This window comes from Bos indicus, chromosome 9, assembly GCF_029378745.1.
Source record: "Bos indicus isolate NIAB-ARS_2022 breed Sahiwal x Tharparkar chromosome 9, NIAB-ARS_B.indTharparkar_mat_pri_1.0, whole genome shotgun sequence".
Classification (NCBI taxonomy): Eukaryota; Metazoa; Chordata; class Mammalia; order Artiodactyla; family Bovidae; genus Bos; species Bos indicus.
Genome location: NC_091768.1, coordinates 23577999 through 23603322, shown reverse-complemented (window position 1 = coordinate 23603322; position 25324 = coordinate 23577999). Strand labels below are relative to the sequence as shown.

General features: G+C 39.6%; 1 protein-coding gene across 1 annotated transcript in view; it reads left to right on the top strand.

The window, feature by feature from the left end:
- Positions 1-25324, top strand: part of ME1 (malic enzyme 1) — a 219916-nt gene that overhangs the window by 35578 nt on the left and 159014 nt on the right. Inside the window, exon 3 of the mRNA XM_070795794.1 lies at positions 5503-5652. Coding sequence (XP_070651895.1) covers positions 5503-5652 — 150 coding nt within the window. The remainder of the gene's footprint in view (positions 1-5502; positions 5653-25324) is intronic.

Sequence of the window (25324 nt, the reverse complement as noted above, 5' to 3'; positions counted from 1 at the left end):
CTATAGCTGGTCGTATTATCACAGCTGATATTTATAACTGTCTTCTTCCCCTACCCATTTCACATTTCCCTTGCTTTCAGCAAGTACTTCAGCCAGTCTTGATTCTTTCCCTGGTAGCCAAATTTTTAATTCTGAAGGGTCTGGCCCATTAGTAGTCCTATCAGAATTCGGTATTGTAGTTTTCCATTGACTTTAATTGTGGGGAGCCCCTAAGGGATCTCTTGTATTCCAGACATCCTTTTCCTTACCTCCATTATTGAGTGGTAGTCCAGTTTCCCTTTGGAGTCAGGATCGGTCACCCCCACCAGCACAGTAACTTACTTCTTTGCCTGTTGATTCAGAGGCATGTGGTACCCAGAGTGGTCAGTGGCGGTCTTAACTTCCAGTTCATTGGAATCATTGTCTCCCAGTAAGACATTCTTCCCTTTGGAATGAACACTTTGGGGCCAGTGGAGCATAAGATCTCAGGGACAGGAAGCAGGAATTGATAGTGGATCACTTGGGGGCTTCCCAGGTGGCTCAGTAGTAAAGAATCTGCCTGCCAGGCTGGAGATGTAGGTGTGATCTCTGGGTCAGGAAGATCTCCTGGAGGAAGGAATGTGGCTGTCCATAGGGTTGCAAAGAGTCAGACACGACTGAAATGACTAAGCACACACGTATAGTTGGGAATGACAGCGATGGTGCCACTTCTGTTTCGACCCCCCTTGATTCTGGGACCTGTGAATGCTGGCTGTGGGAGAAATAGAACCATATATTGGGCTCTGATTCAGAGCAGGTATAGCCTCCCAGAGAACCTTGCCCAGCTTTGCGACATGTTGCCCCCTAGCTGGTACTGTAACTGAATCTTCAGAAGGCCATTCCAGCATTCTGTTAAGCCAGCTGCTTTAGGATGTTGGGGAACATGTAAGAACAGTGGGTTCGATTAGCAGGACCCATTGCCTTACTTCATTTTCCCTGATGTGAGTTCCTTGGTCAGAAGCCATGCTGGGTAGAGTACCATGATGTTGAATGAGGCATCTTGTAAGTCCCTGGAGGGTAGTGTTGACAGGAGCATTGTATGCAGGGAAGGCAAGTCTTCATACAGAGTGAAGGTCTATTCCAGTAAGAGCCAATGCTGTTCCTTCCATGGTAGAACTTGTCCAATGTAATCAACTTGCCACCAGGGAGTTTGCTGACGACCACATGGGACAGTGCGTATCAGGGGCTCAGTGTCAGTCTCTGCTGCTGGCAGTTTGGGCCCTCAGCAGTGTCTGTGGCCAGGTCAGCCTTGAGGGTGGAAGTTCATGTTGCTGAGCTCATGGGTACCCTTTATCCCTGCCATGACCACTTCTTTTATGAGCCTGAAGGTGGTAATGGGCTTCCCAGGTGGCACAGTGGTAAAGAATCGGTCTGCCAAGCAGAAGATGTGGGTTTGGTCCCTGGGGTCAGGAAGATCTCCTGGAGGAGGAAATGGCAACCCACTCCAGTATTCTTGGCCTGGAGAATTCCACTGACAGAGGAGTCCGTTGGGCTATAGTCCATGTGGTCACAGTCAGACATGACTGAAGAGCACCCCTCCACACACACACAGGTGGTAATGGGTCAGCTGAGGAAAGGCTGACTCAGTTATTCAACCATGTGTATTTGCTTCTTAAACTTTACCATCCCTTCCATGTGTTTCTAAAGTCCTTCCTTTATTCTCTTTCATTTTTACTTTACATTCTTTTCCTGGGCCATTGTATCACTTGCCTCCTCAGAGCTAGTGACTTCGTAGTTTTATCGCAGAATGTCCCTCAAATACTGAGCATCAACTTAGTGTCAGGTGCTCTTTTCAATACTGGGATTAGAGGCAATGATCTCTGCCCTCATGAAACTTAGGTAAATTATTTTTGAAAAGTAGTAAATGGTAAAATAATGAATGAATTATTTAATATGCTAGAAAGTGACAAATGCTTATGAAAAAAAGAGAAGATGGAGTGTGGTAAGAGGGACTGAGAATGCGAGGGGGTGGGTAGGGTCACTTTTCATTGTTTAGTTCCATGGTCAGGATGGACTTCAGTGAGAAGGTGGGTTATGAGTGAGTAATGAAAGGCAGTGAGACAGTTAGCCATGAGGAGACTGAGGAGCAGTGTTCTTTTAGCTGGCACATTCAGGGACCAACAGGGAGACGTGTGTCTGGAGCAGGATGAGTGAGTAGGAGAACAGTAGGTCAGGAGAAGAAGTTAGGTCATGGAGGATAGATTGTTAAAGATGGATTATGGAGGCCATAGTTGTAAGGCTTTTGCTGTTTCTCTGAGTGAAAGAGGGGCTCATTCAAGGTTTTGAACAGAAGGTCAGCATGATCTGAGCTATATTTCTAGAAAACTTTGCAATGTTGAGAATAGAATATAAGAGTATTTAGGAGACTTACAGGCAAAAGATGATGGTGATTTAGATCCTGGATGGTAGCAATGAAGGTGTGTAGATTTGGATAGATCTTGAAGCAAAATCACTGCAGATGGTGACTGCAGCCATGAAATTAAAAGATGCTTACTCCTTGGAAGAAAAGTTTTGACCAAACTAGACAGCATATTAAGAATTCTGCAGAGACATTACTTTGCTGACAAAAGCCCGTCTAGTCAAGGCTATGGTTTTTCCAGTAGTCATGTATGGATGTGAGAGTTGGACTATAAAGAAAGCTGAGTGCCGAAGAGTTGATGCTTTTGAACTGTGGTGTTGGAGAAGATGCTTGAGAGTCCCTTGGACTGCAAGGAGATCCATCCAGTCCATCCTGAAGGAAATCAGTCCTGAATATTCATTGGAAGAACTAATGTTGAAGCTGAAACTCCAAAACTTTGGCCACCTGATGCAAAGAGCTGACTCATTTGAAAAGACCCTGATTCTGGGAAAGATTGAAGGTGGGAAGAGAAGGGGACAGCAGAGGATGAGATGGTTGGATGGCATCACCGACTCAATGGGCATGAGTTTGAGTAAACTCCAGGAGTTTTGATGGACAGGGAGGCCTGGTGTGCTGCAGTCCATGGGGTCACAAAGAGTCAGACACGACTGAGTGACTGAACTGAACTGAACTGAAGCAAAGCTAGTTGTAAAGAATATGTCTGCCCGTGCAGGAGATATAAAAGAGGTTCGATCTGTGGGTTGGGAAGATCCCATGGAGGAGGGCATGGCAACCCACTCCAGTATTCTTGCCTGGAGAATCCCAGGGACAGGATCCTGGAGGGCCACAGTCCATGGGGTCACAAAGAGTTGGACATGACTGAAGCAACTTAGCACTGAAGCAAAGCCAGCATAATCTCGTAATGTAATAGAGATGAGTGTTAGAAAGCCTCTAGAGCCCAGGAGAAAACAGCAAAGAAAGAAAAAAAGGAATGATCAGTGAAAAGGGAAAATTGAGAGAATCTGGTGACCTGGAATTCAGGTAAAGAGAGTGTATGGAGCTGTAGGGAAAACCACTTGTGTCAAGTGTCCTAAAAAGTGTTGACTTAGCGATGATGATTTCCACATGGCTAGATCAGTGTTAGCATCATCTTTTAAAAGTCATCATTTTCTTCCCAGTTGTTAGTGTTAGTAGTTGAAATAACATCTATTTGCCACGGATTAGAATCCTTGTGTCTCTGACTCCAAATTCTATGCATTTTCAACTATTTCAGAGAACGAGAATCAATCCAAAAAGGCTGGTAGGACTATTAAGGACAGTTTTGCAAGATTCTTCCAAGTTGTACCAAACAGTTTAAGTTTTATTGTATAAACCACTGAAGATTACAAGTAATATGATAAGGTTGATATTTTAAAGATAATTCTGGTTCAGAAATGCCTCTAGAAAGAAAAAGACCTCTTGATCTAAATAATTAGAAAAGTCCCTTAAACTTTCTTACCTTAGTAATTTTTAGGGTCATTGTTAACATTCCGTAGTTATTTTCTGCTTGTCATTTTTCTTGGCTCTTCAGTACTGCAAATTAAATGATGAAGTCTTTGTATTTAGTTAGTTAAGTTACTGTTTAAACTTTATCTATAGTGGTTTTTTTCATTTGTCTTTCATTTTAAAATAGGGATAAAGTCATTTAAATATTAAATAAAACTGTGCTGTTTCAGCCCTGATTTTAGTGTTTGAATGACACCAGCTCAGGTTATTGTTCTTTATTTTTTTAGATGATTAGGAATATTTCTTTATTTTTTTAGACTGCAACCTGATCCAATTTTTATTTTATTATTATTTTGGCTACACTGGGTCTTTGCTGTGGGGCTAGGGCTCTTCATTGTTGCGCACAGACTTTCTCTACTTGCGGTATGCAGGCTTCTCTAGTGAAGCATGGACTCTAAAGCATGAGGACTCTCTAGTTGCAGTGTGCGAGTTTAGTTGGCCCATGGCATGTGGGATCTTAGATCCCTGACCAGGGATCAAACCCATGTCCTTTGCATTGAAAGATGGGTTCTTAACTACTAGACCACCAGGGAAGTCCCAGGAATATTTCTAAAGTCTTTTTTGATCAGATGTTTTCTATGTGACCTAAAAATTACTGTATGTGTTCAGTAGCTGAGTCGTGTCCAATTCTTTGCTACCCCATGGACTGCAGCACACCAGGCTTCCCTGTCCTTCACCATCTCCCGGAGTTTGCTCAAATTCTTATCCATTGAGTCGGTGATGCTGTTTAACCATCTCATCCTCAGCCACCCCCTTCTCCTTTTGTGTTCAGTTTTTCCCAGCATCAGGGTCTTTTCCAATTAGTTGGCTCTTTGCATGAGGTACTCGAAGTTTTGGAGCTTCAGCATCAGTCCTTCCAGTGAATATTCAGGGTTGATTTCCTTTAGCATTGACTGGTTTGATCTCCTTGCAGTCCAGGAGACTCTAGAGTCTTCCTCAGCACCACAATTTGAAAGCATCAGTTCTTCAGCACTCAGCCTTCTTTATGGTCCAACTCTCACATCTGTACATGACTACTGGAAAAATCATAGCTTTGCCTATGTGGACCTTTGTTGGCAAAGTGATGTCTTTGCTTTTTAATACTTTGTCCAGGTTTGCCATAGCTTTCCTTCCAAAGGGCAAACATCTTTTAATTTCATGGCCACAGTCACCACCCACAGTGATTTTGGAGCCTAAGAAAATAAAATCTGTCACTGCTTCCACTTTTTCCCCTTCTGTTTGCCATGAAGTCATGGGACCAGATGCCATGATCTTCGTTTCTTGAATGTTGAGTTTTAAGCCAGCATTTTCACTCTCTTCTTTCACCCTCATCAAGAGGCTCTTTAGTGTCTCATTTTCTGCAATTAGAGTGGCATTATCTGCATATCTGAGGTTGTTATTTCTCCTGCAGATTTTGATTATAGCTTGTAATTAATCCAGCCCAGCATTTCACATGATGTACTCTGCATATAAGTTAAATAAGTAGGGTGACAATTTACAGCTTTGTTGTACTCCTTTCCAGTTTTGAACCAGTGTATATGTTGTTGCAAACATTTAGTTTTATAAACAGCTATTTTATGACTGTGTTGGAATGTAGATCTAATTATGTCCCATTTCCACAGGTATCTTCTCTTAATGGATCTTCAAGATAGAAACGAAAAGCTCTTCTATAAAGTGCTGATGTCTGACATTGAGAAATTCATGCCTATCGTTTATACTCCCACTGTGGGTCTAGCTTGCCAACAATATAGTTTAGCATTTCGGAAGCCAAGGTATGTAAAGTTTTATTTTACAGTTTGTGTCTTCATTTATTTTTTGTCAAGTTTTTGCTACAATTAAAAAAATTATGTAATGAGATAGAAGTTCAGAAAAATCTACAACTTCATTTGGGCCCCTGGTGGCTCAGACGGTAAAGAATCTGCCTGCAATGCGGGAGACCTGGGTTCGATCCCTGAGTTGAGACGATCCCATGGAGGAGAGCATGGCAACCAGTTACAGCATCCTTTCGTGGAGAATCCCCGTGGATAGAGGAATGTGGTGGGCTAAAGAACATTAAATATAAATGTATATATGACATTTTAAAATACAGTGTTTCATTCCTAGATTTAAGATCATGGGGAAGTTATTTTTTATAAACCAATTTGTATTTCCTTTTACAGATACTAAATGAACATTTTTTGGGTAAAAAAGGTAGTTGATCATAACTAAGTTTGTCTTTGAGATAGTAATTGCCTCTATTATGTGTACATTTTGTAACTTAAAGATTTTAGATTTTCCTGAAAATAAGGAGTATTGTTATTTAGTCGCTAAATTGTGTGCGACTTCTGTGATGCAGTGGACTGTAGCTCATCAGGCTCCTCTATCCATGGGATTTGTGGGTTGCCATTTCCTTCTCCAGCAGATCTTCCTGACCAGGGGACTGAACCCAAGTCTCCTGAATTGGCAGGCGGGTTCTTTACCACTGACCCACCATAGAAGCCCAAGGAGTATATTATTTCCTAAATTCAGAGTTGGCATTAAACAGGCCCTTTTGTTGATTTCAAGTGAAATTGTAACCATCTTTAAAGATATGTAAAATATAAAATGTAGTTTTTTAAAACCATGGCTTTACTTTATCATATTACTTCAAATACTTTTGCAGCAAGGAACAATTGAAATAAATATTAATGCTTTTAACAGCAGCAACAACAAAAGCTCAAGTTGAATATTTATGTGCTGCTTATAGTTCTGAATTTAAAATAAGAAGAAATGTTTATAAGTTTCTATCACAAATATAAAAGCCTACTGTAAGTTCTGTCATTGAAAGGAATGTTTCAGAGGTAAGATCTGAAAGTTAGTAGATTTCACAAAGGTGTATTGATGTAGTGGTAATATTTTGCACATTTGTGCCAATTGCCTTTTTTATAAAGAAAATAATTAGCCACATTATCCCTTATATAAAGAGAATAATCAATTGTAGATGGTCTGTTTAATTTCCTTAATAGCACATATCTGTATTGCATTTATATAATGGCTATGTTAACAGAGAATTTTTTTTCATAGAAAAACAAGAGTTAGAATTTAGCTGGTAACTGTATTATGATGAATAATTCTTTTTTGAGTATATAAATATTTTATTTTTAAATTAAGCAATGCTGCTGCTGCTGCTGCTAAGTCGCTTCAGTCGTGTCTGACTCTGTGCGACCCCATAGACGGCAGCCCATCAGGCTCCACCATCCCTGGGATTCTCCAGGCAAGAATACTGGAGCAGGTTGCCATTTCCTTCTCCAATGCATGAAAGTGAAAAGTGAAAGTGAAGTCGCTCAGTAGTGTCCGACTCTTAGCGACCCCATGGACTGCAGCCTACCAGGCTCCATCCATGGGATTTTCCAGGCAAGAGTACTGGGTGGGGTGCCATTGCCTTCTCCAAATTAAGCAATACATGTTCATTATTGAAAAATGAGAAAATACAAATATACAAAAGAAGTATTTTAAGAATACCTAGTTTCATGATAACAAAAAAACTCGATGCAATACTGTTTTCCTTATAGAAAGGATCATCTATATAAACTGTTGTTTACCTATCAGGTTATAGGTAGGTAAGTAGATAGATAGATAAATAGGAGGGGAGAGGGAGAGGCAGAGATGGGGTGAGATGTAGCACAGCATTTGTATCAAAATGCTCACACGTATTAATTTTAGGTGACGTATTCATGGCATTCTATCAGATTTTATGCAGTATTTCAAATTATTTTTTAATTTTTTTATTGAACAATAATTGCTTTACAGAATTTTTTTTTTTTCTGTCAAGCCTCAACCTGAATCAGCCATAGGTATACATATATCCCCTCCCTTTTGAACCTCCCCCGGTCTCCCTCCCCACCCCACCCCTATAGGTTGATACAGAGCCTCTGTTTGAGTTTCTTAGCCATATTTCTTAGCCAAGTTCCCATTGGCTATCTTGCATATGGTAATGTAAGTTTCCATGTTACTCTTCCCATGTGTCTCACCCTCTCCTCCCCTCTCCCCATGTCCATAAGTCTATTCTCTATGTCTGCTTGTCCATTGCTGCCCTATAAGTAAATTCTTGAAGACCATTTTTATAGATTCTGTATATATGGATTAGAATACAATGTTTATCTTTCTCTTTCTGACTTACTTCACTCTGTATAATAGGTTCTAGGTTCATCCACCTCATCAGAACTGACTCAAATGCATTCCTTTTTATGGCTGAGTAATATTCCTTCATGTATATGTACCACAACTTCTTGATCCATTCATTTGTTGATGGATATCTAGGTTGCTTCCATGTTCTAGCTATTGTAAATCGTGCTGCAATGAACAATGGGATACATGTGTCTTTTTCAATTTTGGTTTCCTCAGGGTAGATGCCTAAGGAGTGGGATTGCTGGGTCATATGGTAGTTTTATTCCTAGTTTTTAAAGGAATCTTCATACTGTCTTCCATAGTGGCTGTATCAATTTACATTCCCACCAACAGTGTTAGAGTGTTCCCTTTTCTCCACACCCTGTCCAGCATTTATTGTTTGTAGACTTTTTGATGATCACCGTTCTGATTGGTGTGAGGTGATATCTCATTGTAGTTTTGATTTGCATTTCTCTAATAATGAGAGATGTTGAGCATCTTTTCATGTGTTTGTTAGCCATCTGTATGTCTTCTTTGGAGAAACGTCTGTTTAGGTATTTTTCCCACTTTAGTATTGGGTTGTTTGTTTTCCTGATATTGAGTTGTGTGAGCTGCCTATATATTTTGGAAATTAATCCTTTGTCAGTTGTTTCATTTGCTATTAGTTTCTCCCATTCTGAGGGTTGTCTTTCCACCTTGCTTATAGTTTCCTTTGCTGTGCAAAAGCTTTAAAGTTTAATCAGGTCCCACTTGTTTACTTTTGGTTATATTTCCATTACTCTAGTAGGTGGGTCATCAGAGAAGGCAATGGCAACTCACTCCAGTACTCTTGCATGGAAAATCCCATGGATGGAGGAGCCTGGTGGGCTGCAGTCCATGGGGTCGCTAAGAGTCAGACACGACTGACCGACTTCACTTTCACTTTTCACTTTTATGTATTGGAGAAGGAAATAGCAACCCACTCCAGTGTTCTTGCCTTGAGAATCCCAGGGATGGGGGAGCCTGGTTTGCTGTCATCTATGGGATCGCACAGAGTCGGACATGACTGAAGTGACTTAGCAGCAGCAGCAGCAGCAGGAGGTGGGTCGTAGAGGATCTTGCTTTGATTTATGTCATCGAGTGTTCTATGTTTTCCTCTAAGAGTTTTATAGTTTCTGGTCTTACATTTAGGTCTTTGATCCATTTTGAGTTTATCTTTGTGTATGGTGTTAGGAAATGCCCTAATTTCATTCTTTTACATGTAGCTGTCCAGTTTCCCTAGCACCTTTATTGAAGAGGCTGTCTTTGCCCCATTGTATCTTCTTGCTTCGTTTGTCAAATATAAGGTACCCATAGGTGCATGTGTTGATTTCTGGGCTTTCTATGTTGTTCCATTGGTCTATGTTTCTGTTTTTGTGCCAATACCATACTGTCTTGATGACTGCAGCTTTGTAGTATATTCTGAAGTCAGGCAGATTGATTCCTCCAACACCATTCTTCTTTCTCAAGATTGCTTTGGCTATTTGGGGTCATTTGTGCTTCCAGAGTTGACTCATTGGAAAAGACTCTGATGCTGGGAGGGATTGGGGGCAGGAGGAGAAGGGGACGACAGAGGATGAGATTGCTGGATGGCATCACTGACTCGATGGACATGAGTCTCAGTGCACTCCGGGAGTTGGTGATGGACAGGGAGGCCTGGTGTGCTGTGATTCATGGGGTCGCAAAGAGTCGGACATGACTGAGCGACTGAACTGAACTGAACTGTGCTTCCATATGAATTGTGAAATTCTTTGTTCTAGTTCTGTGAAAAATGTCATTGGTAATTTGATAGGGATCGGGTTAAATCTGTAGATTGCTGATTCTTCCTACCCAGGAACATGGAATATCTCTCCATCTGTTTATGTCATCTTTGATTTCTTTCATTCAGTTCAGTCGCTCAGTCATGTCTGACTCTTTGCAACCCCATGAACTGCAGCATGCCAGGCCTCACTGTCCATCACCAACTCCCGGAGTCCACCCAAACCCATGTCCATTGAGTTGATGATGCCATCTAACCATCTCATCCTCTGTCGTCTCCTTCTCCTCCTGCCCTCAATCTTTCCCAGCATCAGAGTCTTTTCCAATGAGTCAGCTCTTTGGATCAGGTGGTCAAAATATTGGAGTTTCAGCCTCAACATCAGTCCTTCCAGTGAACACCCAGGACTGATCTCCTTTAAGATGGACTGGTTGGATTTCCTTGCAGTCCAAGGGACTCTCAAGAGTCTTCTCCAACACCACAGTTCAAAAGCATTAATTCTTCGGCACTCAGCTTTCTTTATAGTCCAACTCTCACCTCCATACATGACCACTAGAAAAACCATAGCCTTGACTAGATGAACCCTTGTTGGCAAAGTAATGTCCCTGCTTTAATATGCTGTCTAGGTTGATTGTAGCTTTCCTTCCAAGGAGCAAGCATCTTTTTATTTCATTGCTGCAGTCACCATCTGCAGTGATTTTGGAGCCCAGAAAAATAAAGTCAACCGCTGTTTCCCCATCTATTTCCCATGAAGTGATGGGACCGGATGCCATGATTTTAGTTTTCTGAATGTTGAGCTTTAAGCCAACTTTTTCACTCTCCTCTTTCACTTTCATCAAGAGGCTCTTTAGTTCTTTTTCACTTTCTGCCATAAGGGTGGTGTCATCTGCATATCTGAGGTTATTGATATTTCTCCCGGAAATCTTGATTCCAGCTTGTGCTTCATCAAGCCCAGTGTTTCTCATGATGTACTCTGCATCTAAGTTAAATAAGCAGGGTGACAATATACATCCTTGATGTACTCCTTTTCCTATTTGGAACCAGTCCGTTGTTCTTTTATTAGTGTCTTATAATTTTCTGTGTACAGTTCTTTTGTCTCTTTAGGTAAGTTTATTCCTAGATATTTAATTCTTCTTGTTGCAGTGGTGAATGGGATTGATTCCTTAATTTCTTCTTTTGAGTTTTGATTGTTAGTATAGAGAAATACAAGTGATTTCTGTGTATTGATGTATCCTGCAACTTTGCTAAATTCACTGATTAGCTCTAGTAATTTTCTGATACTGTCTTTAGGGTTTTCTATGTAGCGTATCATGTCATCTGCAAACAGTGAGAGCTTTGCTGCTGCTTTTCCGATCTGGTTTCCTTTTATTTCTTTTTCTTCTCTGATTGCTGCTGCTAGGACTTCCAGAACTATGTTGAGACACCCTTTTCTTGTTCCTGATCTTAGGGGGAATGCTTTGTGTTTTTCACCATTGAGAATAATGTTTGCTGTATGCTTAAAATGTATGACTTCCCTGGTGGCTCAAACGGTAACGTGTCCGCTTGCAATGCAGGAGACCCAGGTTCGATCCCTGGTTTGGGAAGATCCCCTGGAGAAGGAAATGGCAACCCACTGCAGTACTCTTGCCTTCAAAATCCCATGGACAGAGGAGCCTGGTAGGCTACAGTCCATGGGGTCCCAAAGAGTCAGACATGACTGAGCAACTTCATTTTCTTTTCTATCGTATGTGGCCTTTACTATGTTGAGGTAGGTTCCTTCTATGCCCATTTTTTCAAGAGTTTAATCATACATGGGTGCTGAATTTTGTCAAAGGCTTTTTCTGCGTCTGCTGAGATCACATGGTTTTTAACTTTTAATTTGTTAATATGGTGTATCACATTGATTGATTTGCATATAGTGAAGCATCCTTGCATCCCTGGAATAAACCCAACTTGACATTGGTGTATGAGCTTTTTGATGTGTTGCTGAATTCTGTTTGTTAAAATTTTGTTGAGGATTTTTGCATCTGTGTTCATCAGTGATACTGGCCTGTAGTTTTCTTTTTGTGTGTTGTCTTTGCTTTTGGTATCAGGGTGACGGTGGCCTCATAGAATGAGTTTAGAAGTGTTCCTTCCTCTGCCATTTTTTGAAAGAGTTTTAGAAGGCTAGGCATTAGCTCTTCTCTGAATGTTAGATAGAATTCTCCTGTAAAGGCATCTGGTCCTGGGCTTTTGTTTTTTTGGCAGATTTTGGTCAGAGCTTCAGTTTCAGTGCTTTTAATTGGGTTGTTCATAATTTCTGTTTCTTCCTGGTTCTGTCTTGGAAGATTGAACTTTTCTAAGAGTCTGTCTGTTTCTTCTTCCAGGTTCTCCATATATTTGTTCATGATAGTCTCTTATAATCCTTTGTATTTCTGCATTGTCTGTTGTAACCTCTCCTTTTTCATTTCTAATTTTGTTGATTTGATTCTTCTTTTTTTCTTAATAAGTCTCGCTAAAGGTTTGTCGATTTTGTTTATCTTCTCAAAGAACCAACTTTTAGTTTTATTAATCTTTACTATTGTTTCTTTCATTTCTTTTTCATTTATTTCTGGTCAGATCTTTATGATTTCTTTCCTTCTACTAATTTTGGGGGTTTTTGGTTCTTTTTTTTCCATTTGGTTTAGGTGTAAAGTTAAGTTGTCTATTCAATGGTTTTCTTGTTTCTTGAGGTGGGATTGTATTGTTATAAACTTCCCTCTTAGGACTGCTTGCTGCATCCCATGGGTTTTGAGTTGTCATGTTTTCATTGTCATTTGTTTCTAGAAATTTTTTGATTGCCCTTTTGACTTCTTCAGTAACCTGTTGGTTATTGAGAAACACATTGTTTAATCTCCATGTATTCGTGTTTCCTACAGTTTTTTCTTGTAATTGATATCTAGTCTCATAGCATTGTGGTTGGAGAAGATGCTTGATACAATTTAACTTTGTTACATTTACTGAGATTTGATTTTTGACCCAAAATGTGGTCTATTCTGGAGAATGTTCCATTTAAACTTGAGAAGAAGGTGTATTCTTCTGCATTGGAGTGGAATGTCCTGAAGATAACAATGAGATGCATCTCATCTAATATATCACTTAAGACTTGTGTTTCCTTATTAGTTTTCTGTTTTGATGATCTGTCCATTGGTGTGAGTGGGGTGTTAAACGTCTCCTACTATTATTGTGCTACTGTCAGTTTTTGCTTTTGTCTGGTAATGTTTGTCTTATGTATTGAGGTGCTTCTATGTTGGGTGCATTGATATTTACAATTATTATGTCTTCCTCTTGGATTGATCCCTTGATCATTATGTAGTGTCCTTCCTATCTCTTGTAATCTTCTTTATTTTAAGGTTTATTTTGTCTAATATGAGTATTGTTACTCCAGCTTTCTTTTGCTTCCTATTTGCATGGAATATATTTTTCCATCCTCTAATTTGCAGGCTATATGTGTCTTGAGGTCTGAAGTCGGTTTCTTGTAGACGTCATATATGTGGGTCTTGTTTTTGTATCCATTCAGCCAGTCTGTGTCTTTTTGTTGGAACATTTAATCCATTTACATTTAAAGTAATACGTATTCTGATTGCCATTTTCTTAATTGTTTGGGGTTGATTTTGTAGATCTTTTTTCTTCTCTTGTATTTCTTGAGTATATAAGTCCCTTTAACATTTGTTGTAAAGCTGATTTGGTGGTACTGAATTCTCTTAACTTTTGCTTGTCTGAAAAACTTTATTTCTCCATAAATTTTCAATGAGATCCTTCCTGGGTACAGTCACCTTGGTTGTAAATGTTTCCCTTTCAGTACTTTAAATATATCCTGCCATTCCCTTCTGGCCTGCAGAGTTTCTGCTGGGAGATCAGGGTTTACATGTATGGGGTTTCCCTTGTATGTTACTTGTTGCTTTTCCCTTGCTGTATTTAATATTCTTTCTTTGTGTTTAGTCTTTATTAGTTGATTAGTATGTGTCTTGGCATGTTTATCCTGTATGGAACTCTTTGCACCTCTTGGACTTTATTGGCTGTTTCCTTTTCCATGTTGGATAAGTTTTCAACTATACTCTCTTCAAAAATTTTCTTATATCCTTTCTTTCTCTCTTCTTCTTCTGGGACCCCTAATATTTGAATGTTGATGTGTTTGATATTGTCCCAGAAGTCTCTTAGACTATCCTCAGTTCTTTTCATTCTTTTTACTTTATTCTGCTCTTCAGAAGTTATTTCCACCACTTTATCTTCCAGCTCACTGTTTCGTTCTTCTGCTTCAGTTATTCTGCTGTTGATTCCTTCTTAGAGTATTTTTAATTTCAGTAATTGTGTTGTTTGTCTCTGTATGTTTATTCTTTAATTCTTCTAGGTCTTTGTTAATTGATTCTTAACATTTTCTGTGTTCAAGGTTTTTGATCATCTTTATTATCATTATACGGAATTATTTTTCAGATAGTTTGCCTATCTCCTTTTCATTTATTTGGACTTCTGTATTTCTAGTTTGTTCCTTCATTTGTGTAGTATTTCTCTGCCTTTTCATAATTTTTTTTTAACTTAGTGTGTCTGAGGTCTCCTTTTCCCAGCCTTCAAGGTTGAATTCTTTCTTCCTTTTGGTTTCTCCCCTCCTAAGGTTTGTCCAGTGGTTTGTGTAAGCTTCATATAGGGTGAGATTTATGCTGAGTTTTTATTTGTTTGCTTGTTTTTCCTCTAATGGACAAGACTGAGTGAGGTGGTAATCGTGTCTGCTGGTGACTGGGTTTGTATTTTTGTTTTGTTTGTCGTTTAGATGAGGTGTCCTGCACAGGGTGCTACTGGTGGTTGGGTGATGCTGGCTCTTGTATTCAAGTGGTTTCCCGTGTGTTAGTTCTCACTAGTCGATACTCCCTAGCATTAGTTCTCTGGTAGTGTAGGGTCTTGGAGTCAGTGCTCCCTCTTCAAAGGCTCAGGGCTTGATCTCGAGTTTTGTGTGGTTCTGTATGTTCTTTTCCCCTGGTCAGGTACTCTTGTCTGCTCTCAGCTGGTGTTCTGTATGCACTTCTATGTCTGAAGGTGTATTCCTGATGTATCTGTGGAGAGAGAGGTACCCCATGTCCATCTACTCCTCTGCAATCTTGTTCTCCTTTTTTTTTTTTCCCATTTGTGCTTTCTAGTTTCACTGGCTCATAAGGTGGCTGGGCCCAGAGGCCTCCCAGCTGGTGCTTCAGATCCAAGTCTGTATTGCAAAATCAGTATTTGAAATTTAAAAGAACACTTTACTAACAGAAAGTAAACTTCCCACAATTATTTGTAAATGATCACTTTATGGCAGTTTTCTGTCATGTGGATCTTTAATGTGTATATTTTGTTAAATTTTTGATGATTTTTGAAGATATTTTTATTGAGATAATATTTGAAATGTTTCAGGTAAATAATGGAACAGTTGATTTGACATTTAGATACATTATAAAATGATCACCATAGTAAGTTGTCTAGTTACTGTCTGTCCTTACACAAAGTTATTACAGTGTTATTGACTATATTCCTTATGCTGTATATTGTATCCCTGTAACTTAACTGAAAGTTTGTAGCTCTTAATCTTCTTCACCTTTTTTGTCCAATTCCCCACCCTGCCCACCTGTGATAACCATCTGTTTGTTCTTTGTATGTATGAGTCTGTTTTCTTTCTGTTTATTTTGTTTTTTAGATTCAACGTATTAGTGACATCATATGGTATATGTGGTATTTGTCTTTCTCTTATTTCACTTAACTGATACCCTGGATCCTCCCAGTTGTTCCAAATAGCAAGATTTAATCCTTTTTATGAGTATTGTGTATGTGTGTGTGTGTGTGTGTGTATATATATATATATATGACCATAGTGTGGTGTCAGTCACTCAGTCATGTCTGACTCTTGGTAACCCCATGGACTGTAGCCCACCAGGATCCTCTGTCCGTGGGATTTCCCAGGCAAGAATACTGGAGTGGGTTGCCATTCCCTTCTCCAGGGGATCTTCCCAACACAGGGATCGAAATCTGGGTCTTCCACAATGCAGGCAAATTCTTTCCCATCTGAGCCACAGGGGAAGTCCATATGTGACCATATATATAGTAAATATATATATATGTCTATATCACATCTTTTTTATCTATTCATCTATCATTAGACACTTAGTTTATTTCTATATCTTGGCTGCTGTAAATACTTCTGCAATGTACATTTTCTTCAAGTATATACCCAAAAGTGAAATAGCTGGATCATGTAGTAGTTCAATTTTTAATTTTTTTAAGGAGCCTCCATAATATTTTCTGTAGTGGCTGCAGCAATGTGCAGTCTTACCAATGTTACATTTTCTCCACATTCTCACCAACACTTGTTAATTTGTTGTCTTTTTGCTGATAGCCATTCTGACAGGTGTTAGGTGGTATCTTATTGGTGGTTTTTATTTGCGTTTCCCTGATGATTAGTGATGTTAATAATCTTAATTTATTTTAGATGTTAATCCCTTATTGGGCATATATTTGCTATATCTTGGGTGAGTTTTGCTTTGTCTACCTCCTAGGTCACTGGTTTGTTCTTCTGTACCATCTAATCAACTGCTAAATCTGATTTGTACCATCTAATTCAGTCCTTCTAGTGTGTTTTTCTTTCAGTTATTCTTCAACTCTGATTGGTTCATTGTTAACATTTTTTAACTCTTTGTTGAAATTTTCACTGTTTTCGTCCATTTTTCCTCCCAATTTTGGTGATCATCTTTATGATCATTACCTCAAATTCTTTTTTAAGTGTATTATTTATCTGTTTCATTTAGTTCACTTTCTGAGATTTTGTCTTTGTTCTTTCAGTTGGGACATAGTCCTCTGTCTTCTCATTTTATCTAATTCTCTTTTTGTATCTGTGTAGTACTTAATCTGTTATGTCTCCTAGTCTTGGAAAAGAGGTCTTATGTAGGAGACATTCCATGAGTCCTAGCATTGCACTCCTCTCTGGTCATTAGAGCTGTGTGCACTGGGAGTGCTTCCTATGTGGGCTGCATGTGCCATTAGTTGGGGTGGAGCTGACTCCCCTCTGCCCAGCCCTGTGTGGTTACTGTGGGTACAGCCCAGGGTGGAACAGGCCCCAGAGTTAATGGGCTGGAGAGAGGATTCAAAGATGGTGCTTGCCAGCATCTGTATCAGCATGGTGCAATGAGAGACCCAACCCCAGGGTTGTCCCAGCTGCCTCCTGTCTCTCTGGAATGCTTTCCAAGATCAACAGGTGGGTCTTACACAGGCACCTCTCAAATTACTACCACTGCGCTAGGACTCAGCTTGTGAGATTTTCTTCTCACCCTTTAAGGGGGAGTCTCTGGCTCCTGTATCTCTCCTGCTCTCCCAGATGTAAGCTCCACTGGTTTTCAAAGCCACATATTCTAGGGACTCATCTTCTGGTACAGGATCCCTAGGCTGGGGAGCCCACAGTGGGCTCAGACCCTTTGTTCCTCGGGGAGGACCACTGTGATGGTGATAGTCTTCCTGTTTTTGGGTCGCTAGCAGGGTCATGTGGGTCCTGAGTAAGCTGTGTCTTTACTTCTTCTATGTATCCATTTCATTGTGGCTTCTCTCTCTATGTATTTTAGTTCAGTTCAGTCACTCAGTCGTGTCCAACTCTTTGTGACCCCATGGACTGCAGAACACCAGGCTTCCCTGTCCATCACCAACTCCCAGAGCTTACTCAGACTTATGTCCATCGAGTCAGTGATGCCATCCAACCATCTCATCCTCTGTCATCCCCTTCTCCTCCTGCCTTCAGTCTTTCCTAGGTTCAGGGTCTTTTCCAATGAGTCAGTTCTTCACATCAGGTGGCCAAAGTATTGGAGTTTCAGCTTCAGCATCAGTCCTTCCAATAAATATTCAGGACTGATCTCCTTTAGGATTGACTGGTTGGATCTCCTTGCAGTCCAGGGACTCTCAAGAGTCTTCTCCAACACCACAGTTCAAAAGCATCAATACTTTGGTGCTCAGCTTTATGGTCCAACTCTCACATCCATATGTGACTACTGGATAAAACCATAGCTTTGGCTAGATGGACTTTTTTTGGCAAAGTAACATCTCTGCTTTTTAATATGCTGTCTAGGTTGATCATAGCTTTTCTTCCAGGGAGCAAGCATCTTTTAATTTCATGACTGCAGTCACCATTTGCAGTGATTTTGGAACCCCCCAAAATAAAGTTTCTGTTTCCATTGTTTCCCCATCTATTTGCCATGAAGTGATGGGATCAGATGCCATGATCTTAGTTTTTTGAATGTTGAGTTTCAAGCCAACTTTTTCACTCTTCTCTTTCACTTTCATCAAGAGGCTCTTTCGTTCCTCTTTGCTTTCTGCCATAAGAGTGGTGTCATCTGCATACTGGAGGTTATTGATATTTCTCCTGGCAATCTTGATTCCAGCTTGTGCTTCATCTAGCCTGGCATTTCATATGATGTGTTACGAAATGTTATATATCTTTAGTTGTGAAAAAACTTTTCTGCTAGTCTTTTGTTGTTATTGTTCAGTTGCTAAGTCACGTCCAACTCTTTGCGACCCCATGGACTGCAGCCCGCGAGGCCTTCCTGTCCATCACCAGCTCCCATAGTTTACTCAAACTCATGTCCATTGAGTTGGTGATGCCATCTAACCATCTCATCCTCTGTCACCTCCTTCTCCTCCTGTCCTCAGTCTTTCCCAGCATCAGGGTCTTGTCCAATGAGTAGGCTTTTCATATCAGATAGCCAAAGTATTGGAGCTTCAGCTTTAGCATCAGTCCTTCCAGTGAATATTCATGGTTGATTTCCTTTAGGATTGACTGGTTTGATCTCTTTGCCATCCAAGGGACTCTTAAGAGTCTTCTCTAGCACCACAATTGGAAAGCATCATTTCTTTGGTGCTTAGCCTTCTTTATAGTCCAGTTCTCACATCTGTACATGACTACTGGAAAAGCCATAGCTTTGACTATACGGACCTTTGTTGGCAAAATAATGTCTCTGGTTTTTAATATGCTGTGTAGGTTTGTCATAGTTTTTCTTCCATGGAGCAAGTATCTTTAATTTTTTATTTGTAAAACGTATATATTTTATTGAAGTATAGTTGACTTACAGTGTTGCAGGTGCACAGCAAGGTGATTCAGTTATACAAATACACATATATTATTTTTGAAATTATTTTCCAGCTTAGATTATTACAAGATATTGACTGTAGTTCACTGTTCTATACAGTAAACCTTTGTTGCTTGTTGCATATCTATTTTTTTTATTGGAAATCTTGTATTCTACTCATACTAAGTCAAACAAGTAGAATCAAAATGTCATAATGTTTTTTAGGCAAAAATGCATTTTCTTAAATATATGTATTATATGTATATATATACACACAAAAGCTTTTCTACTACACTTGATAAAGGCTTGGGAAAGAACATCAAAAAAAGAGGAGATAGAGAAATTGGAGAATATAGACTAAATGAAATGGAAGCACTGAATATTAAATAGAAAAAGTGAAACAAATCAGGTAAAAGTAAAATCAGCATATAGTTCAGTTGTTTTTAAACATGACTACTCATTATAAACATATCTGGAACTCTGGAGAAAAAAAGCCATACCTGAGCATTTGTATTTTTCAAAAAACTTCAAGATAATTCTGATATGCATCTGGATTTTAAAAAGTGGTAACAGGTTTTTCTATTAGATCTTAGTTTTGGTGATTTAGAGTTCTATTATTTTTCTGTTGACCAATCATAATACAGTGGTATTAAGTGAGTAATAGTTAAATAATCACAATAGTGAAAGATGTTTATCAGTTTTCACAATCAATAGCCAGATAGAAAATAAAAGATAATTACAGTTGCAAGCCATAATGGGAACATGGATTAACTTAACAATATAAAATAACTACATACAATTTGAGGGGGTCAAGCAGAGTGATGTGGTAAGTGGAATTGCATACAAGGACGTGTTTTCATCCACCTAGGCAGTCTCTGTCTTTTAGTTGGTGCATTTAATCCATTTACATTTAAGGTAGTTATTGATATGTATGATCCTATTACCATTTTCTTGTTTTGGGTTTATTTTCTGTAGGTCTTTTCCTTGTCTTGTGTTTCCTGCATAACGAAGTTCCTTTAGCATTTGTTGTAAGGCTGGTTTGGTGGTGCTAAATTCTCTTTAACTTTTGCTTGTCTGAAAGCTTTTGATTTCTCCCATCAAATCTGAAGGAGAGTCTTGCTGGGTGGAGTATTCTTGGTTGTAGATTATTCCGTTTCATCACTTTAAATATATCATGCCATTTCTTTCTGGCTTATGGAGTTTCTCTTGAGAAATCACCTGATAGCCAGATGGGAGTACCCTTGCATGATACTTGTTTTTCCCTTGTTGCTTTTAATATTTTATCTCTGTCTTTAATTTTTCTCAGTTTGATTACTATGTGTCTTGGAGTATTCCTCCTTGGGTTTCTCCTTCCTGGGACTCTCTGTGCTTTCTGGACTTGGTTGACTATTTCTTTTCCCATGTTCAGGAGGTTTTCCGCTATTATCTCTAAAAAGTGTTTTCTCAGTCTTTTCTCTCTCTCTGTTCCTTCTGCAAATGTTGGTGCATTCAGTGTTGTCCCAGAGATCTCTTAGGCTGTCTTTATTTCTTTTCTTTCTTTTTTCTGTATTCTGTTCTGCAGCAGTGATTTCCACCATTCTGTCCTCCAGGTCATTTATCCATTCTTCTGCTCAGTTATTCTGCTATTGATTCCTTCTAGTGCATTATTTGCCTCTGTTTGTTCTTTAGTTCTTTGGTAAACATTTCTTGTGTCTTCTCAGTCTTTGTCTCAATTCTTTTCCCGAGATCCTGGATCATCTTCACTCTTATTATTCTGAATTCTTTTTCTGGAAACTTGCCTATCTCCACTTAATTTAGTTGTTTTTCTGGGGTTTTATCTTGTCTATTCACCTGCAACATAACTTTCTGCTTTTTCACCATGATTAACTTCCTGTAATATGTTTTTGTTTTAGCCACTGTGAGACTGTGGTTCTTGCTTCTTCAGTCTGCCCTCTGATGGCTGAGGCTAAGAGGCTTGTGTAAGCTTCTTGAGAGGGACTGGCGATGGGAGAAACTGGGTCTTGCCCTGGTGGGCAGGGCCTACTCAGTAAAGCTTTAATCCAGTTATCTGCCGATGAGTGGGCTTGCATTCCCTCCCTGGTAGTTTTGCCTGAGGTGACCCAGCCCTGTGATCTATGGGCTCTATAGCAGGGTTACTGTCAGAGACTTTACACCAAAGGGGACCTTCCAGTGCCCCCGTCCCTCTGGGGAGCCCCGCCGACCCACACCTCCACAGGAGGCCCTCCAACACTAGCAGGTAGTTTTGGTTCAGTCTCCTCTGGGGTCACTGCTCCTCTCCTCTGGGTCTTAGTGTGCACAACATTTTGTTTGTGCCCTCCAAGACTGGAGTCTGTTTCCCCCAGACCTCTAGAAGTCCTATAATTAAATCCTGCTGGCCCTCAAGGCCAGATTCCCTGGGGATTCCCAGGGTCTTTGTTGGGTACCTAGGCTGGGAAGCCTCACGTGGGGTTCAGAACCTTCACACCAGTGTGAGAACTTCTTTGGTATTATTGTTCTCCAGTCTGTGAGTCACCCACCCTGCAGGTACAGGATTTAATTTTATCATGTTGCACTGCTCCTACCATCTCACTGTGGCTCCTTTGTCTTTGGACGTGGGATATCTCTTTTTGATAGGTTCCAGCAAATCCTGGGGACAGGGGGGCCTGGTAGGCTGCTGTCTATGGGGTCGCACAGAGTTGGACACGACTGAAGCAACTTAGCAGCAGCAGCAGCAGCAGCAGCAGCAGCATCCTCTTATCGATGGTTGCTCAGCATAGTTGCAATTTTGGTGTTCTTGCAGGAGGAGATGAGCACAAGTCCTTCTATTCCACTATCTTGAACGGGAAGCCTTGTAAGTGTTTTTTAATTTTATGGCTGTTGTCAACATGCATAGTGATTTTGGAGCCCAAGGAAATAAAGTCTGTCACTGTTTTTGTTTTTCCCATCTATTTGCCATGAAGTGATGGGACCAGATGATCTTAGTTTTTTGAATGTTGAGTTTTAAGCCAGCTTTTTCACTCTCCTCTTTCACTTTCATCAAGAGGCTCTTTAGTTCCTCTTCACTTTCTGCCATAAGGGTGGTATCATCTGCATATCTGAAGTTGTTGATATTTCTCCTAGCAATCTTGATTCCAGCTTGTGAGTCATTCAGCCTGGCATTGGGCATGATGTACTCTACATATAAGTTAAATAAGCTGGGTGACAGTATACAGCCTTGACATACTCCTTTCCCAATTTTGAACCAGTCTGTTATTTCCTGTCCAGTTCTAACTGTTGCTTCTTGACCTGCATATGGGTTTGCTTGCAATGCAGGAGACGTAGGTTCGATCCCTGGGTTGGGAAGATCCCCTGGAGGAGGGCATGACAACCCACTCTAGTATTCTTGCCTGGAGAATCCCCATGGACAGAAGAGCCTGGTGTACTACAGCCCATGGGGCGCAAAGAGTAGGGCACGACTGAGCGACTAAGCGCAGGTTTCTCAGGAGGCAGGTACAGTGGTCTGATATTCCCATCTCTTTCTTAATTTTGTCCTGTTTTTTGTGATTGACACAGTCAAAGTCTTTAGTGTAGTTAATGAAGCAGACGTAGATGTTTTTCTGGAATTCCCTTGCTTTTTCTATGATCCAGCAGATGTTGGCAATTTGATCTCTGGTTCCTCTGACTTTTCTAAATCCAACTTGTACATCTGGTACTTCTCAGTTCACATATTGTTGAAGCCTATCTTGAAAGATTTTGAGCATTACCTTGCTAGCATGTGAAATGAGTGCAGTTTTAAGGTAGTTTGAACTTTCTTTGGCACTGCTGTTCTTTGGGATTGGAATCTTTAGTCTTTAGATTGTCTTGGTGATGCTAGTGGTAAAGAACCTGCCTGCCAGTGCAGGAGAGGTAAGAGACATGAGTTGGTCCTTGGGTTGGGAATATCCCCCAGAGAATGGCATGGCAACCCACTCCAGTAGTCTTGCCTGGAGAATCCCATGGACAGAGACCTGGAGAGCTACAGTCCATGGGGTTGCACAGAGTCAAACAGTACTGAAGCAACTTTAGCATGCACGCATGCACATAGAGAGTTGCTCTTTAAGCAGTTGTGCTTTGGTGTGCTCATGGAGGAGGTGAGTTTAGGGCCATCCTAGTCTGCCATCTTGATCCCACACCCCACCAATTCTGTAATAGAATAATTCTCATGTCTTCTTTTATGATTATGAGAAAAGCAACCTGGTTGGAAATGTGTTACATGGCGTGTATTTAAATATTATATTAGGAAGGAAGTTGTGATTGTGTTTGAATAGTGATGGATCTTTCAGGTGTCATTTAACATCTGTATTATTTTTTAATTAATTTTTATTGGAGTATAGTTGCTTCACAATGTGGACTATTTTTTTTAAGTCAAAATTGACAAATGTCTTTTTATCTTTTCCTGTTGCAACAGTAGGTATTCTAAGACATTTAGAAACTAAACAGAAGGATTATACTCCTCATTATATTTAGTTCGTGAGTTTGATGGTAGCAGTTAGGAACATAATTAGTGAAAGTTCAGCATTAATAGTACAAGTACTGAGCTTAATACAGTTGCAAACAGGTGTATCTTTTGATCTTATACTTTTTAATAAATCTTAATGACACAATACTTTCTTGTGGCCAGATTTTTATTTTTCATTTTGAATATGGCACTAAAATCTGGCTGGGCATCCAAAAATAAATTCTTATATGAATAACTGTACTTCTAACATTTTTCCTTGAGGTATGATGCTGGAATATTCATTTATTGGTAGTGTATGGAATTTCTTTTCTCTTTGGCATGGATATATTGTGTGGATTTTTCAAGGTGTTATGGATAATGATTTTTTAAGGCTGTTGTTGACTTTGTTTAGATTATCTTGTTCCCATAATATTCAGTTCTTGCAGAATTTTCAGTATTTGGTAATGCAGTCTGTTTATGTCAGTATACTTAATTGTGGCTAATTTGTAGATAGAGGTGTCATTTTTGGAAGCTAAAGACAATTCTTTTTTATATTTTTGCAGAATGCTGATCCCACTATATTACTTAACTTACTTGTATTCTGTGAAACTGTTTTAAAATAAAAGTTTTGTGCAAATTGATAATGCAGGTATATGTAAAGTACAGCTAAAGTAGTTTTGCGTAATTTCTTTGGAAATATTTCCACCTGGTATATTTTACCTGCATTTTCCAAGAATCATCTCCCTTTCCTATAAGTTCTTATTAGCTGCATATCACTTTACCATGCCTTTGGCAGTTAATCATGTTCCTATTTTTTGATATTTTGAATGTTGTATCAAGGTACTTGGTCTCTTTCTTTTTTAACTTTATTCATTTCAGTTTTTCAATTAAGGTAAAATTGACATATACTGTTAGTCCCAGGTATATAATGTAATGATTCAGTATTTGTATATATTATGAAATTATCAACACAGTAAGTCTAGTTAACATCTATCACCATACATAGTTACAAAAAAACTGTTTTCTTGTGATGAGAACTATTAAGATACACTCTGTTAGCAGCATTCAAATATGTAAAGCAGTATTATTAAGTATAGTTGCTATGTGTGTATTACATCCCCAGGCCTTAACTGATTTTGTAACTGGAAGTTTGTAACTTTGGACCTTTACCCACTTCTCCTCATCCCCCACAACCCATTTCTGGTGATCCATAGTCTCTTCCATTTACAAGCTCAGTATTTTTTCCCTTTTGGTTTCTTTTGTTGTCATTTTACTCTTCGGTTCAGTCGCTCAGTTGTGTCCAACTCTTTGCGACCCCATGAACTGCAGCACACCAGGCCTCTCAGTCCATCACCAACTCCCAGAGTCCACCCAAACCCACGTCCATTGAGTCGGTGGTGCCATCCAACCAATCTCATCCTCTGTTGTCCCCTTCTCCTCCAGCCCTCAATCTTTCCCAGCATCAGGGTCTTTTCAGATGAGTCAGCCCTTCGCATCAGGTGGCCAAAGTACTGGAGTTTCAGCTTTAGCATCATTCCTTCCAGTGAACACCCAGGGCTGATCTCCTTCAGAATGGACTGGTTGGATCTCCTTGCAGTCCAAGGGACTCTCAAGAGTCTTCTCCAAACCACAGTTCAAAAGCATCAATTCTTTGGTGCTCAGCTTTCCTTATAGTCCAACTCTCATATCCATACGTGACTACTGGAAAAACCATAGTCTTGACTAGATAGACCTTTGTTGACAAAATAATGTCTCTGCTTTTGAATATGTTATCTAGGTTAGTCATAACTTTCCTTCCAAGGAGTAAGCATTTTTTAATTTCATGGCTGCAGTCACCATCTGCAGTGATTTTGGAGCCCAAAAAAATAAAGTCAGCTACTGTTTCACTATCTGTTTGCCTCTTCATTTAGTTTCAACTAGATTGTAAGCATCTAGAGAGAAGGGATAATATTTTATAAATTATTACTCTATTTCCCATGCTATTTAAACTTAGTGTCTGGTTTGTCTTGAATATGTTGTTTTTTACCTCATAGAAATAGTAA